General features: G+C 42.7%; 1 protein-coding gene across 1 annotated transcript in view; it reads right to left on the bottom strand.

Moving 5' to 3' along the window:
* Positions 1-432: 432 nt before the first annotated feature.
* rhocb (ras homolog family member Cb) overlaps positions 433-11,476 on the bottom strand; it is a 44,044-nt gene continuing 33,000 nt past the window's right edge. Inside the window, exons 3-5 of the mRNA XM_088920133.1 lie at positions 9,008-9,128; positions 7,761-7,891; positions 433-5,935 (exon numbers count right to left, since the gene is read on the bottom strand). Of these exons, the coding sequence (XP_088776259.1) occupies positions 5,762-5,935; positions 7,761-7,891; positions 9,008-9,128 (426 nt within the window). The 3' untranslated portion in view covers positions 433-5,761. The remainder of the gene's footprint in view (positions 5,936-7,760; positions 7,892-9,007; positions 9,129-11,476) is intronic.

The following is an 11,476-nucleotide window of genomic DNA, read 5'->3' as shown; positions in this document are numbered from 1 at the left end:
GGAAGGGGTCCTGTAACCTCACTTCTGCAAGAAATGTAATCCAATCTACTGCACAACACACTTCCCCCATACTCATACCTTCTCAGCGAGGCAGCGTTGAGTGGAGGAGCTGTGCATCTCTTACTCAAGTCACCACTGGCCTACACCCTTTTTACCAGTCTGCAGGAAGGCTCCAGCTTGTTTCAAGCCCTCTCCAGCCAGCTGGTGCCTCTCCTTGGCATGGAAGTCCTAAACCAGGTCTTCACGTTAAAGTCAACCATGTAAGTTCATCAAGATTTAGCTGCACTTAAAAAAAAAAATCAGAAGCTGAATACTTGACTTACCTGTTTCAATCACAAAACTGTGTTCTCACCATTCTGTTTAAAGAGTAGTTTGATAAAAGCACTTCTTTTTCCACCAGGCAGAAAAGGCAGGGGGGGTGTGGGCACACCATTCCAATTTCAAAAATAAGTTTATTAACATGGGTTGTGTTCACTTTATTGGAACATTTACTACAACATTTATATCCTGTTTACAAAGCATAATGACAAATCAGCTCTTATAGAAATCAGCATTATTCATTTTCCAGAACAGAAAAAAAAGTTGTTCCCAGAGTATGCCCATCTGCAATGGGAATGAACAAATTGGTTTTGCTCATGCAGACAATGACATATACAAAACAATTTCTATAAAGATCTGGAGTATAGAAATCACACAGCGAACAGTTTTAAATGTATACATGCTCCACAGCCATATGGCCGTGGCTGTGACAGAAGTAGTCCATTTTAAGATGTGCTTGATTCAAAGTACAGATGTTAGAGTCCCTCATTAATTGGCCTAGAAGCACAGAAGTGAGGGTTTGACTGGAAAAAACAGAAAAAGTACTATAACTCACTCAAGTGACATGAGTCAGTACAGCAATTTGCTTAACTATGGGATCAGTGTTTATTTCCCCCAAAGTCTCACCTAGTTAACTGGTGTTGCTGAAGTCACTAAGCTTGAAGTCGAATGTTTCTCAGATAACTGAAATACCTTTTGGGTTCATATCTGGGACCTGAATTACCACCCTACAATACTTAAATTTTCCTTGGGTTTAACTTTATCAGCAAGATCAACATCACTACATTGATTAAAAAAAAAGGGTGCAGAAAAAAAACGTTCATCTCAACGTTTTATTTATATCCAAATTTAAATCTTGTTTTGCATCTCCAGTCGACTTAGTATCCTCCCTCAGATAAATATTCCATAACTCTCGTTTTTTCTATTAGAATATTTAAGAATAGAGGTCTTCACATCAGACCATGTCCTGTAGTCGGCTCCATAAAGAAATGCACAAACCAAGACAGTTTCATCAACTCCAAAGAAGTGCAATCAAACTTCTCTACTCATATTAAGAAGCAGGTGTTAAAATCTGAAACAGCCTCTTAATACTTAAACTGTATCAATGCAGAAAATGAATTTGGCCCCTTCCTCACTCACAATTCGCAGCACTAATGTTTTCTTAGCCGGCATATCCCTCTGCTATTAGTATTCATGATGAATCGAGGTCTATTGCTGGTTATTTCTAGAATTTAAGAAACTGGTGAGAGTTGAGCAATAGTCAAAATAACTGCGTGGACATTTTAAAGTGTTACCAGTACTTCAGACAGCACCCTTTCATAAAACCATATATAAGTACATGTACATACAAAAAAATCTATAGTCTACATATTCCACTAAATCATTAGACTAAGCAGCGCATTATCACACATTTAACAAGCTCAAGGCAGAGTTCAGAGCAAAGCAGAGAGCAGCACTATCTGTAGGCAGACCAATAGAAAGCCTCTAGCAGCATTAATCCCACCACTGCCGTTTTTGTGTCTTCTGGAAGCATGAAGTATCACCCACTCTCCACCTCCACTTCCACATAAGGAATGGAAAGAGAAATGCAATGGAAATTACACAAGGAAGGTCTACTGGCATAACAAAATAGTGCTTTCTAGTATTAATCTTTTAAAGAAAACCACTTCTACACTAATTGAACAAAGCATCAGATATCTGGCATTTTAGGAATTAATACGTGTACACAGATTCTGTTGTGCAACTTTTACATGGCAACTTATGTACTCCATCCCACCTGAGCTTTTAAGGAATTGGGAATAGGAAAAGACGCCTGTAAACCATGTTGGATAGAAACCCAGTATTGGGAGCAGAAATGAAGAATCCTGAAGAACTCCTAGGAAGCTATACCACCCCCCCAAGCAACATTTCACAGGTAAAACCTGCCTTTGTTATACATCCAGCTGATTTGGCTATGTTAGCGATTTCAAGACTAGGCTTTTGAGTTAGTGACTCCCGGACTGTACTGAGAGAGTCAAGACTGCCAACACACCCTCTGCCTGACCTCTGCACGCTCCAGGATGCCTTGCTCGGGCGTTCTGCACCCCTCGTTAACAGCATGGCAACTAAATCCCCAAGATGCAACCACTGGTAGCCAAGACAGAACTAGCTGGCTGGTCAAAACAGCAGGACTCGACAAGCTGAGCCGCGGAGTTCAGCTCATATTCCAGGTGAGCTCCTTAATGTGTGTGGTCTTCCAATTGAATACTTAAGATTAAAGAACTACCTAGAAAAAATCTTTATCCTTGTACAGCAATTTAACATTTTTTATAATGTATGGTTACCCTTGAATATCAGCCCCAAACCAGCAAAGCATGCTGCTCTGAGCATGTATACATTCAAAAGAGAAACTGGCCCTGATTGTGGAGAGATACAGTAAAAACAAAAATCCACAAGAGCAAAGCACACAGAAAACAAGGCAATTATAAAATTTGTAAGACAAGGGCATCTTACAATAGAGAGATCATATAGATCCATAATTCTTAAACTGAAGAGGGTTTAAAATCTTCCCGTGCTTCTCGGATGAATTGATTTACATTGACATTTCGAAAGGCTTGGCAAAGGCTGGCTTTCTACTCTAACAAGAGCTTTGCCTGCGAGTACGGTTTCCATCATTCACACCTAAAATGGTATTTCCATCTCAGATTTTCTTGCCATTGGCCATATTGGGTTAGAGGTCTTAAGCAAGTCTTAAACACTAAACAGCAATAACACTACAAAGAAGGCAAGGGGAAAATATTGATTGCATGCTTTTTTACATTTAAAATAAAGTATACAATTCAAAACAAATTATCTCTGGCCTCAATTCCTGGAGAAATTTAGCAAACATAGAAAATCTGTCCAGACTCAATAGTTGGGCTAGGGGAGCTTGAAGTTCACTAAGGGTAGTCAGAAGTGTTCACTGCCCAGCTAGAAGCTGCACAAGTCTGCTTAATCACAAAATAAAGCCTGGGGATTCTTGGGCCTTGACAGCAGCAATGTGCATGTATGAAGACTGCGAGCGTTTGCCAACTCTCACCAAAACAGGACAGCTGGGGTCCACATCAGAGCTTTCTTCATCTTTCCTCAGTCTCATATGGCTCTGCTCCTGCTGCAGAAATTGGTTGTAACCCAGCAATTTCTGATTGAAGAATAAAAGAGCATCTCTACATGGTACAGTATTAAAAATGCAAACTGGCTACTGTCTTGATTCCTTCAAACACAAACTTCATGATTTTCTAAAACTGGAGGACAGTCAATTACAGGGGAAAGGTTTGTCTGCAGTAAAAACATGTTTTGTTAATGAAATCCATTCCATGTTCTTGGAAAGAGCAACAGGTGTCATCTGATGAGGGGCTGGCAGTAGACAACTCAGCCTTTTTTTGGGGCAATGTCAATAAAAACTCTCCAAAAACTTTCAGTCTGCTTGAGAAATTTACCTCTAATTTATCGCTGCAAAATTAGCTTTCATTTTAGAATGAGCACATGACCTCAATATTGAAATTCGTGGTTCAGCTCTCTGCTCATTGATACACTTTCCTTTGTATCCATCTCTGTGCAAACACTCAACAGGAAAAATGAAGGCACAAAGGACTAAAGAAAAATGCCATAGAGTACAACCAAACGCATGGCGAGCTGTGTTCAAAAAAAGGCACTCATAACTGGCAGGCGTTGCCACAGTACACGCAGCTAAACTGGAAGCAAAAGAGGGCAGGTGTAGTGATCGTGGTTAACTGGTCATCTACTGCAATCTAGCAAACCACTGATCAACCAGGAATGCAGTAAGGGACTAGTGAAGTAAAGGCTTCTCTTATCCAAGCTTGATTTAAAAAAAAAACCTCAACTGGACCTACCTATCAAACCTCTGTTTGGCACGTCATTGCAAATCAGTGTTTAGTCAAGTACTTCACTGCTGCATGCCTGCCTTTCGTGAACTGATCAAAGTCTCCGTGTTCTGCACACAGCATCACTTAAGTGTGCATTTTGGACCTGAAAGTTGCAAGGAAATTGAAAAGACCTTGGGGGTCATGTCTCCCAGTCCAAGCTGACAACCAGTTCTAGTACAGCTCACCTCTGGGAAAGAAGAGTGTGAAGATTACCGCACTGCTAACCTTTTTAAAGTTGGCGAGCTCTCGGTCCTGTCATGGGGAAAACGAACGTCAGGCTGTCACAAAGGCACATGATTCATGTTGAATTTGATTTAGTTACATAAACAGATGATAGGGCTCATTTTGCAGCTATCTGGCTTGCTTCAAATGTTTTTGAACTGCTTCAGTGTACACAAAGTATAGTCCCAAAATCACAAGTTTGAGACTAAGCCCTTTCATTTGTTGACTTGTGCTCTGTCCCAGACGTACAGCTGGCCTTCAACCACTGGAGCTGGTTCGACATAGCGTACATCTGCTCCACTGTGAGCTAGCAGTGCTGTCAGTGAGACCTGTGCCTCTCCTCTAACTGACAGCACCTCTCCTGTGGGCTTTGTGGAGCTCACTCACAGGGTCACAGCTGTAAGACAGACCTCAAACCAGGAGGTGAGGGTTTAACAAAACAGAAGGTTTACCAATTTCACAGTAACACTCTGAACATGTAATTTTTTTTAAGGAACATGCGAGTCCGCAGACTCTCTTCAATGTTCACTTCTCTAAGTGAAAAGAACAAAATCCCACGTGTCCTCAATAATCTCACTTCCTCTTCAGCAGCAAAGACCATGCTGCACAAATGACAGCAGCTGAAACTAAAGACATCGGTAGACAGAAGGGAGTGCAATCTAGCTAGGATCTTGTTGGCCTTTTAAGAATTAAAAAAACTACCGACTCCATGCTAATTCAAAGACTTAGAAAACTTTTACATGGCACTAAGTTTACACAGAGGCACAGAAACCTGGATGTACAATTGAATACAAGGGCAATTTCTCTGAAAAATGATGAGACCAGTTTTCCTGCTAATGTTGGGAAATCTGTAGAACTTATTTTTTTAAAGGGAAACTTGACTTTGAGTGGCTCATTCTAAAAGCCTGATCCACAACCACACTCCCCCCCAAAACAATAAATACAATTACTTGAAGGCAAAACACCATACAATACAAAAAGCCCAAACAGTTTGGGGGGGGGGGGGGGGGGGGGAGACAGAAGGAGAGACTGAAGTATGTATATGCATATACATATACATGTGAATTTATTTTTCCTCATCTTACAAATATGCTGGTGAAAATAACAAAAACAAAGACCCTTTAGTGCCAAAAAAAATAAAGGCAAGTTAAAAAATCTGTTTCTAACCCGTGTTCCAGCCCAGTCTTATTTTTGTAGTTTCTCCTCCAGCTTTTGTGAAATGTGAGAATACAGTACAAGATGGCGTTTGGTAAAGGTTTTTCCTCTCGGTCCTCAGTTTGCTCGCTCTCAAGGTGGGTCTCTTCCTCCTCTTCCGCTCACAAAAGCAGGCAGGCGCTCCTCTTCTTGCGTTTCCGGACCTGCAGCGCCGCCCTGGTGGCCATCTCGAACACCTCTCGCACTCCATCCTTAGTTTTGGCTGAGCACTCCAGGTATCCGAAGGCACTGATTCTATTCGCCATGTCCCGGCCTTCCTCAGGTTTCACAGGCTCCTGCAAGAGCAGAAAATCACAGAGTACAGAGTAAATAAACCCATATATAAACCTCACGACTGGGTAGGCCCTGAAAGGGACTGGAATCCTGTCCAGGGTTGCACCTGTTGCTTGTCGGGATAGTCTCCAGCTCCCCCACGACCCCGAACTGGGAGAAGTTGAAGAAGATGAAAGGAATGCATGTGTTTTGCAATGGATTATTATGGATCAGGCCTTGGAGTACACCTTAGAACAGGAGTCTTCCTTCCAGATCCAGGAAAATCTCAGTCCAGCAGGATTTTTAAGTGGTCTCTAAATCAGTTTCCAATGCCCTGGAAACACTTTAACTGATCAATTTAACAAGTGGTGTTTAATTGATGAGATGTCAAACTACACTGTAAATGATGTAATAATTAATAATTGCTCACACTTATATAGCACTTTTCTGGACACTCCACTCAAAGTCCTTTACAGGTAATGGGGACTCCCCTCCACCACCAATGTGCAGCCCCACCTGGATGATGTAACAGCAGCCAAAGTGCACCAGTACACTCACCACACACCAGCTATCAGTGGGAAGGAGAACAGAGTGATGAAACCAGTTCATAGATGGGGATTATTAGGAGGCCATGATTGGTAAAGGCCAATGGGAAATTTGGCCAGGACGTCAAACTAATTTAGAGATCATTTGAAACAAAAAACTGGCATATCATTCACCTCTGAATTGGATAAAAGAACAGGCCGACTGAAAAGTTCTTTACTGTGCCCATGTTAGGGACAAAAAGCAGTACCAAAAACTTGAGCCTTGTAACATTAATTAAAAACCAGTACACAGAGAAAACTGTCCTCTCGCCCTGTTAGTACATCAGAAGCAGGCTCCCAAGAATTTTAAGTTGTACTAATTCATTAGTGAAGGAGAATGCAGGAGAAGATCACTTCTGTAATTAAAATGGGGAGCTTGGGAACAGGAGGGGTTTGACTGGGCATAGCAAGGCTGGTGCTTGTGCAGACTAATGCAGACCTTAGTGTGCTGAGGGGCTGCTGAAGATCAAGACAATTCTACAAAGGGCCCGTGCTCCAATAGCAGGGTTCTGTGCGTCACTTAGGACTGCCTCCTGCGGAGAAACCATCACCCTGTCCTTCTCTGGTATACTGAGATTAGACAGGGGGCAGGGAACCTGGGTTCTTTCTATGGCGTTGACCAACTTTGCTATGCCGCTCTTATTCTAATGCGCTGTCAGGTCAACCTTAACACCATTTTTTTTTTAATTTTTCCAAAACCAGCACAAATACAACAATTTTAGATTGCCCACCATAGCGTATCGTTCATCCCCAGAGGACAAAATATAAATCGGTCACAGCAGAAGCCCACTGCAACAAGGGCTTTACTGTGCCTCTAACCTTGCCCACACACATGGGTACCACAGATCCATACAGAGGCAAGAACAGGGAATATCAATTTAAAATGGGCAAAGAGGAAGGACACCTGTTAAAAGACGTCACATTTTCAAGTCAAAGTTGCATTTAAAACATTTTCACATCATCCAATTCCTTACATGAGTATGAAGCAGTCCTCTTGCAGGAAGCAGGAATTGCTTCATGATCTCTGGCACTTTCCTCAACATAAAAGTGAAGTAAATGCAATGATGCCAAAAAAGCCTTGGAGAGACTGCTGTGTCTGCTGTGAGGAAAATGGTTTTCTAGGTGAAGTGGGTCTCTTCAATCCTCTTTCTATAGTGGCATATAGTGCATCACACTAACTTCAGAGAGGATCCAAGGAGGACGGGATCACGGGGGAAACACTCCAGGATCCTGGGAAATGAACACTGTTGATTAACGTTATTACCTGCTTCATTTTGGCCAGCTCTCTCCTGGTGTGCTCATCATTCCTCAGGTCCTTCTTGTTTCCCACCAGAATAATTGGGACATTGGGACAGAAATGCTTCACCTCAGGTGTCCACTTCTCAGGGATATTTTCTGCATTAAAAAAAGTTAGGGTTTGTGCATCCCAAAAGATACCATACGTTTATAATACCTGCAGTGAAAGTAAGTGACTGGAAAAAAATAAAGGGTTTTTTGATCCAATTGCTTTGATGAAAAAGCAATGTGGGTTCCTCCCAAAGGGATGGAAGTATTTGAATTAACGTGACTGTTCATTCACTGGGTGGGATTCAGAAAGTCAGCAGTGCCCGTTTTAGACCCGAGTGTGCGGCACTACAGCAGCTGCCTAAACATTGGGCTTGAAATGTGATGAATCACTGCCCCCAGCCAAAATACTGTAGCCAAGCACCTTTCACAAAAGAAGCTGTTTACCATCTCAGCAGCTGAAGGTCAGGACTGAAGATGCCCTCATGAATAATGTTAAAGCAGTTCATAATCTGCTTCTCCCCATTAATGCAAGTACTACAAAAAAAATAAGCCTACACAATTTCTCTATATATCCCCCATTGCCTAACCCATTATAAAAGCACTGCAGGGATCCTGAGTGGCTTGACCGATACAGCCACGTGCTCCAAGCACACTGTGTCCAGGACTTGCACTGTGCCCCAGTGGGCACTAGCAGGGGCAGGGCTGGGGATGAGAGCTACGAGGGTGACATCGCAACATCCTGTGGCACCTTTCCTCCAATTCAGAGAAGCTTCACTCTCCCTGTGTGGGTCCAGGGACTGCAGTTGTGAGCTGAGATGTGAAGCCAGCTGCTCCTAGGAGCCAAATCAGGTGAGCGTACAATATTCAATTTTGAATGTATTTTAAAAACCTCTATTTACAGAGCCTAGTATTTACAAAAGCGGCCAACGCAATTGGGCTGTAGGATCCTCCTGGGTTGGGTTCTGTCATTTTGCTGCCTTATTTCACATTTTGTCGTAAGACAGGGCCGAGATCTCCGTTTCCCAGATGTGGTTTTAAGATACGGGTCATTACCAGGTCACAACCAGAACAGATGAAGTAACGGAGAAAAGAGCGCACGACACAGGAAGCAAGACAAGATAACGTCAAAGGAAAGCAGATGTATCAATTGCCCTGGATTCCTGTTCACTGGATGACTCCGTGCCCATGCGAGGTCATGTCCACCGTTGTCGATTGCTCCCTTACCTAAGCTGTCAGGGCTGTCGATGGAGAAGCACATGAGGATGACATCGGTGTCGGGATAAGACAGCGGCCTGAGCCGATCATAGTCTTCCTGGCCTGCTGTGTCCCAGAGGGCGAGCTCCACCTGCAGCAGAAACAGGAGCAGTGAGTACTACTGTCAACCAAGCAGAGCAGGAACTGCCAAACGAGGGACTTTTTCAAAAGCTACTCTGCTCCTAGGATACATGTGCCTGTTTTTGATTTGAAACTCATATTTTGAAAGCAAAGCTAACGATAACAACAAAGGAATCTTAAAAAAAAGAAATGTACTCTCCCCCCCCCACCCTTCAACAACTCTAGAAAAAAAAAGAATCAAACTTTGAAAACTGGGGAAAAAAACAGCTACGGGAAGAGGTATGCATTCCAAAACTAGAAAGTCATGTGTGCTGGAAAGCTAAAAATAGTTCATAACAGATGTGGTCCTTTAGCCTTCCAGAAATTTCTAACTTTTTTTCAATTAAATTTCTCCACTTCAGTGTTTTGACTTTTTGAGGTTGTGGAGGAAAAGGGAAAATTACAGGGTACATTTTGTTCTGTGCACAGTGATTCAAGTGAGGTTTATGTGGCATTATGTGTACTAATGTCGGGCTATTGTTCAGGACTGTTTCAGTACATCACATGCCATTGCTTGAGGGAACTCGCAGTATTTCTCAATGAACAGGTCTGAGGTTACCGGGTGTAAAATTGATAATGTTGATGTTCACTAAAGGAAATGCCAGAAACTCGAGTTCCTGTACACCTCCACCATAGTCTATGCAGCTCTTAATGGCTAACAGCACTCAAAACAACATTTTTTAAAGCTAAAATTAAAACGCATATCAATGAGGAGGCCATTTGACCCTTCTAACCTTTTTGGTAGTCAGTAATTCATTGATTTTGGGATCTCATCCAGCTCTTTCTTGAAATAAGCCAGGATATCAGCTTCAACAACATGGCTGGATAATTTGTTCCACATTCCCATGACCCTTTGGGCAAGCAAGTGCCTCCCATTCTCAGTTACAAATGCATTTCCACATTTACTAGTTTGTGTTTCACCCCTTCATTCTGAAGCAATCTGCTGGTTGGACTTTGTCCGTGCCTTTGAGGATTTTGTTAATTTGATTCTCTTAATTTGGTTCAAAACTTGGTGCCCTTAAAATTGAAATTGAACATTTTTCAAATTAAAAGCTTTAAAAAATCCTGCAACTCCTAATTAAATAACAGTAGAATGAACAGAACAAAAGCAAAAATATGCTCAGGAAAGGAGAAAAAAAAGACAGCCCTGCCCAGGAAAAATACTTCTGTCCCTGAGGGGGAATAAAAAAACATTTCACTGATCCTATCGGTGTTCCTACACCAAGGGGTTTCTGGGAATAACAGGAGGAGCCACAGCAATCCTTCTTTGACTCTGTGAGCATCTAGATCTTTCTCCATGCATTTCCTGTGGCACGGTCAACCCCCCAACCTTCCCAGCCAGGACAGGAAATAAGCCCCTTCAATCGGGGCGAGTCGGACCAGTGCAGCCTGACGAAGGCAAGTCAGGTCTGCTGTCAACACAGGAAGCCAGTGAATGATGTCGTTTCCAGTCTCGCTCAGGACTCAGCCTCTTAAAAAAAAAACACCAGCGGCACACAGCCCAGTGGAAACTCCCCTCCACCCACAGCAGTGCAACACTGCACCACAGTGGTCTCCAAGTCTGAACAGATTTCTTTCAAAGCAAGACAAGAACGTTCTTTTTAGACTCAAATTTGAATGTTCCACTGCACAGTGAGCATTAGGAATTTCTACAAGTGCAGCTGAGTCAGTGCTTAACACCTACTAGAAGGCCATATTATGAAGACTGCATGGAGCCCAGTGTCAGAGATCCTACTGTATTCTGTTTAGTTCGACCCAAGGCTTAATCTGTGGCCTCTGGCACTTCCCAACAGCTGCAGATGAGCCTTCTAAAAGGATGGCCAAAATGTGCTGTAGGAGTCCAGGGTACCAGTCTCGGCTTACACCAGAACAACTGCTACAACTGCTGGGGGTGAAACTGCATTGTGGACCATGGGCACCTTCGTGAGGAAAAGCTCATGAAGCTCTCGATAGGATTCTCCATACAGCAGGACGAGCTCTGTCGCTATAGCCCTTCTGACAATTATTGCCTTGGTAACCCTAAACTTCTACCAGAGGTACATGTAACCCTGTTGTAAAATTTCTGGAGCCGTCATTTTTATATCAAAAGGTCTTCCATCGTATCGACAGAGCTACAAGTGAACATTTTCTTTAACAGTGCTGAAATGTCTAAGCTGGAACATCTGTGGCAAAAATACCAGTTTTTGTTTCCTTGATAATGTTAATGGTGTTCCTATTTTTCCCAGGACATACTGGGTACGTTTGCACATGACTCGCTTAATTCTGATCTCCTACTTCGCCCCCCGATAACCCATTGAATAATGGAGACTTTGCCATCTG

Source organism: Atractosteus spatula, chromosome 7 (assembly GCF_055471065.1).
Source record: "Atractosteus spatula isolate fAtrSpa1 chromosome 7, fAtrSpa1.hap1, whole genome shotgun sequence".
NCBI classification, from domain to species: domain Eukaryota; kingdom Metazoa; phylum Chordata; class Actinopteri; order Semionotiformes; family Lepisosteidae; genus Atractosteus; species Atractosteus spatula.
Note: the sequence above shows the minus strand (reverse complement) of the source record. Positions and strands in the feature narration are given on the sequence as shown.